Source organism: Macadamia integrifolia, chromosome 7 (assembly GCF_013358625.1).
Source record: "Macadamia integrifolia cultivar HAES 741 chromosome 7, SCU_Mint_v3, whole genome shotgun sequence".
NCBI classification, from domain to species: Eukaryota; Viridiplantae; Streptophyta; class Magnoliopsida; order Proteales; family Proteaceae; genus Macadamia; species Macadamia integrifolia.
This window is the reverse complement of record NC_056563.1, coordinates 32,431,523-32,435,366: the sequence shown is the minus strand read 5'-3', so window position 1 is coordinate 32,435,366 and position 3,844 is coordinate 32,431,523. Positions and strand designations below refer to the sequence as shown.

At 36.2% G+C, this 3,844-nt stretch overlaps 1 protein-coding gene across 1 annotated transcript; it reads right to left on the bottom strand.

The window, feature by feature from the left end:
• Positions 1-2,658: 2,658 nt before the first annotated feature.
• On the bottom strand, positions 2,659-3,358 carry LOC122083223. Its single transcript, XM_042650950.1, has one exon. It carries the CDS (start codon positions 3,313-3,315, stop codon positions 3,013-3,015), a length of 303 nt encoding a protein of 100 aa, XP_042506884.1. The 5' UTR covers positions 3,316-3,358; the 3' UTR covers positions 2,659-3,012.
• Between the last annotated feature and the right edge of the window lie 486 nt (positions 3,359-3,844).

Genomic DNA, 3,844 nt, shown 5'->3' with positions numbered 1-3,844 from the left:
AGGAAGAAGAGGAGAACCCACAGCCACATGCCACTAGGGCTCTGATATCACAAGCAGAAGAAGAACTGAAAATTCTTCCTAATTTAACTCAACAAGGGGTGATCCATTAGTGACTATTCTTCCAATTGGTATCTTTAAAATGGGAACACGTTCTCTGTCCTGGAGCCTGGAGCCTGGAGCCTGGAGCCTGGAGCGTGCCCTATAACCACATATAGTTGATGAAAAAATGATCATCGCACTCCTCTTAGTCAAGGCCCATGCAAATGTTTTCATTCGTGGAGGTGTTAGCGTAGGAGCCACATTCTTATAGACACAGTTAGTTTTACCCTTTAAAATTTATAACTCCTACTAAATAGAGTTTTTCCTGATGTAAAATTATAACAAAAAGGAAGGTAAAATTACAAGGATTAAACTAAACAAATAATCACATAAAACACAGGGAATTTAACGAGATTTGGTATTAATTTAGGAAATCAAAGATATTTCAGCCAAAAATCTCTCTATATCACTCGATCTCCACCTTACAATGTGAACTCCCACACTTATATCAATGAGGTTCCTATAAAAACAATATATAAGAAATCCTAAAAACCTATGGAATTAAAATTTACAATAGAGGTTGGGATACGTCATCCTTTTTAATTTGACGATGAAATGTTCAATGACACTGATATTTGTCATATATATATATATATATATATATGCTATGGATGGTTATATGAAAATTTGATTTAGATGATGACAGTTTGAACTATCCATCCTATGGAGGATTATATGGGGAAAAAAATTGGTAAGAAATTATATTAAAAATAACCTTATTAAATATTGATGAATTTTTTTGGTACAAGATTTCTATTAATAATAAAGAAAAGTACTTTTTGTTTGAGAGCATGATTCTTACATTAACACAGGGGATTAATGGGAGTGCATCTAAAAGTTTTTACGGATGTAAATGGATCGGATATGGATCGAATTCGAATTGGATGTGTTCGGATCCGGATATTTCTTGATCGGATTCGGATATCCCTAAACGAATATGGATGTGGATCGAATTCGGATTTTCAACTATCCGTTTACTCTCTAACTTGTTTGATCCGAACATTCCTCCCCCCAATAAATATAACTTGCTCTTAATCCATCTTTCTAAGTTGTTTTAATTATTTTCCTCATTCTCTAAAACTTGTTTAAACTTCAAGAACCTTTAAAATCATTAATTGATTATTTAATTAGATCGAATTATTCGGATTCTATTCCGAATACCCTTTAACCGAATACGGATACCCTTTAACGAATACGAATGCAAATTCGAATTCAGGTTTTGACTATGCATTTATATCCCTATCAGCTAAAAGCAACAATGGAAAAAGAATTTAAGCTTTCATTTAGGGGGTGTGGAGGTAGTCATTTTATCCCATGTTGAGTCTGAAAATTGGCACCACATTTTTGGACAAAATCTTTCTCCCTAAAATAAATTTCAAAGATTGAAATTTTATATGAATAAATCAAATTCTCCTGATTTTTGAAGAGAGAATTTCGTACGTCACTACTTTTCTTTGTGCGTGATTAATCCTTATCATGATTCTTATTGAAAAAAATATTTAACCTTATTATCTTTGTAAAGTCTAAAGGTCATTATTAAGTCCTACCCAAGGTTTTAAGAATCGAGACAATCCAATTCATCCGATATTTGTTTAAAAAAAAAAAAAATGCCATGAATATATTGATTTAAGAGCTAATAGTTCCAGTCGAGACTATTCTGAATCTCTACTCCCACGCTCTACCCTTAAGATCTCTCGTTTGATCCTTACTCTCTCAATACTATTGATCACTAATCTCCCTCATCCTTGTCTTAATAAAATAAGATTGAGAAACCCTTTATGTGAAAAAAAAAATCCCATCTGATTTTCTCTATATCTATCATCTCTTTCTTAATAAAACTATTTTTGAAACAGATTTATCAAATACCATTTTTTTAATAAAAAAAAAAAAATTCTAATCTTGACATGAAATATCGTTTCTGTTACCAAACAGAACCTTATCATATGAGATCGAAAAACACAACATTATCATATGAGGTTGAAAATACCTCTCTTACTCCAATTAGAGGTCAGATCCCACATTCTCTCTTCAACCTGGATGAAAAAAAAATTGGTTTTCAATATATATATATATATATATTTATATTCCGTTTGGAAATCGAATCAAATCGAATTCAACTGGATCAAAATCCTCTATTTTTCCCATTCATGTTTTTCCTTGTTTTGCTACCTGCAGAACGACAATAAGGAGACTAACGGTCAAGATTGGGTGAAGATTATTACATCCGGTGTGTTGGTCTTAAAGTTGTTCACGTGTCGCGTTCTACAAGTAGCAAAACAAGAAAAAACAGGAATAAGAAAAACAAATGATTATTTTCCAATACAACTGCATGCATACGAAGATACTCGATGCCAACCACATGTCATATCCACTATCATTTAGGGGGAAATCTTTTTTTTTTTCTTTTTCTTGAAAGAAAGAAAAGGTGTCCTTATCCATAAGCATACATACAGGCAACGGACGTGCATGAACAACGGAGCTTAATTTGACACGTGTTTAAACAAAAAATAGGAGCTTTAACTAAAATCGATGGTTGGTCGATCTTGGTTAACTACCAAATTAAAGTAAATTATATTAATAATATACAACTCAACCATATCAGAATACCGTCTAGTCCACGACTCCACGCCTCCGCGGGTTCGATGACATCGGAAACACGTGATGTTGAGTACTCAATATTCAATATTATACAACTCAACCTTATATATATTGTCTTATCTCATAAGAGAAGCTGAGAAATCAAACATTTTCACTGGAAAACTCGTAATGGTGAAAGTTGTTAATCATGGGCAGCCACAAGAAAGTTCAAACAAAAATCAATAATCCAAAAAAACGTCATTGATAGATCTCTTTGTCTCTCTAAATGAGGTGTGAGGTGACCACACCATGAATGGGATGGATAGAGGGCATAGGCTAGCGGGACTGATTGTCTGGGAGCCCCTGGAGCTGAGCAACTGCGCCACCAGAGAGGGTGGGAGCATCGGTGGCGCCAGCCCCACGGCCGGGCTTAGGTTCCAGGTGGCCTTCGGTGCCGTAACCTTTGCGTTTGTAGTCTTCCAAATCCGAATACTTCACGTAAGGGCTGCTCTCAAGGGGCAGCCCCTCCAACACCTTTTCCTTCTTCTCTTCTTCTCCGTCTGACGCCTTCTGTGATCTTTTCTTCTCTTCTTCTCCTGCTTCTGCTCCCTCCAACTTCCGACCCACTTGTTCCGCCATCTCTCTCTCTCTCTCTCTCTCTCTCTCTCTCTTGTTGATCGATTAGTACGTATTGGGACTTGGGAGTTCTAGCTTTTGCATTTAATATTTAGGGAAAGAAAGATGGTAAGCTAGCCACCAGACAGGTGTTGTCCACGTGTATATACGTACGCATGCATTCTTACACGTGGCTCATTCTGCACACGTCTTAGTTTTGTCCAAATGCTTCTGGTCCTCCTTGTTCCTCGACCGTAACGGGTTGTTGTGGATTCTGAAGACTCCGATGTGCTTCAAACCGTGGAAGCATGTATGTACCCTTCGTTTTCTTTAGTTGCTGAAAACAGTTGACCTGGTCAAAGGTTCGATGTTCCAATCGGTTTGGCTGAACCATCGAATCGGAAGATTAGACCCGAGCGGGTTAACCGATCAATTAACTCTCAAAATTGCTGAAAACAAAATCAATCTCTATTAGAAGAAGATGGTCTCGTGGATTTTCAGACAATTTTCTTAATTGAGAATCTTGTTTCAACTTGAAAATAAGTTGTAAGCT

Coding starts and splice junctions, on each gene's coding strand:
- LOC122083223 (XM_042650950.1), bottom strand. CDS start 3,315: ATGGCGGAACAAGTGGGTCGGAAGTTGGAGGGAGCAGAAGCAGGAGAA.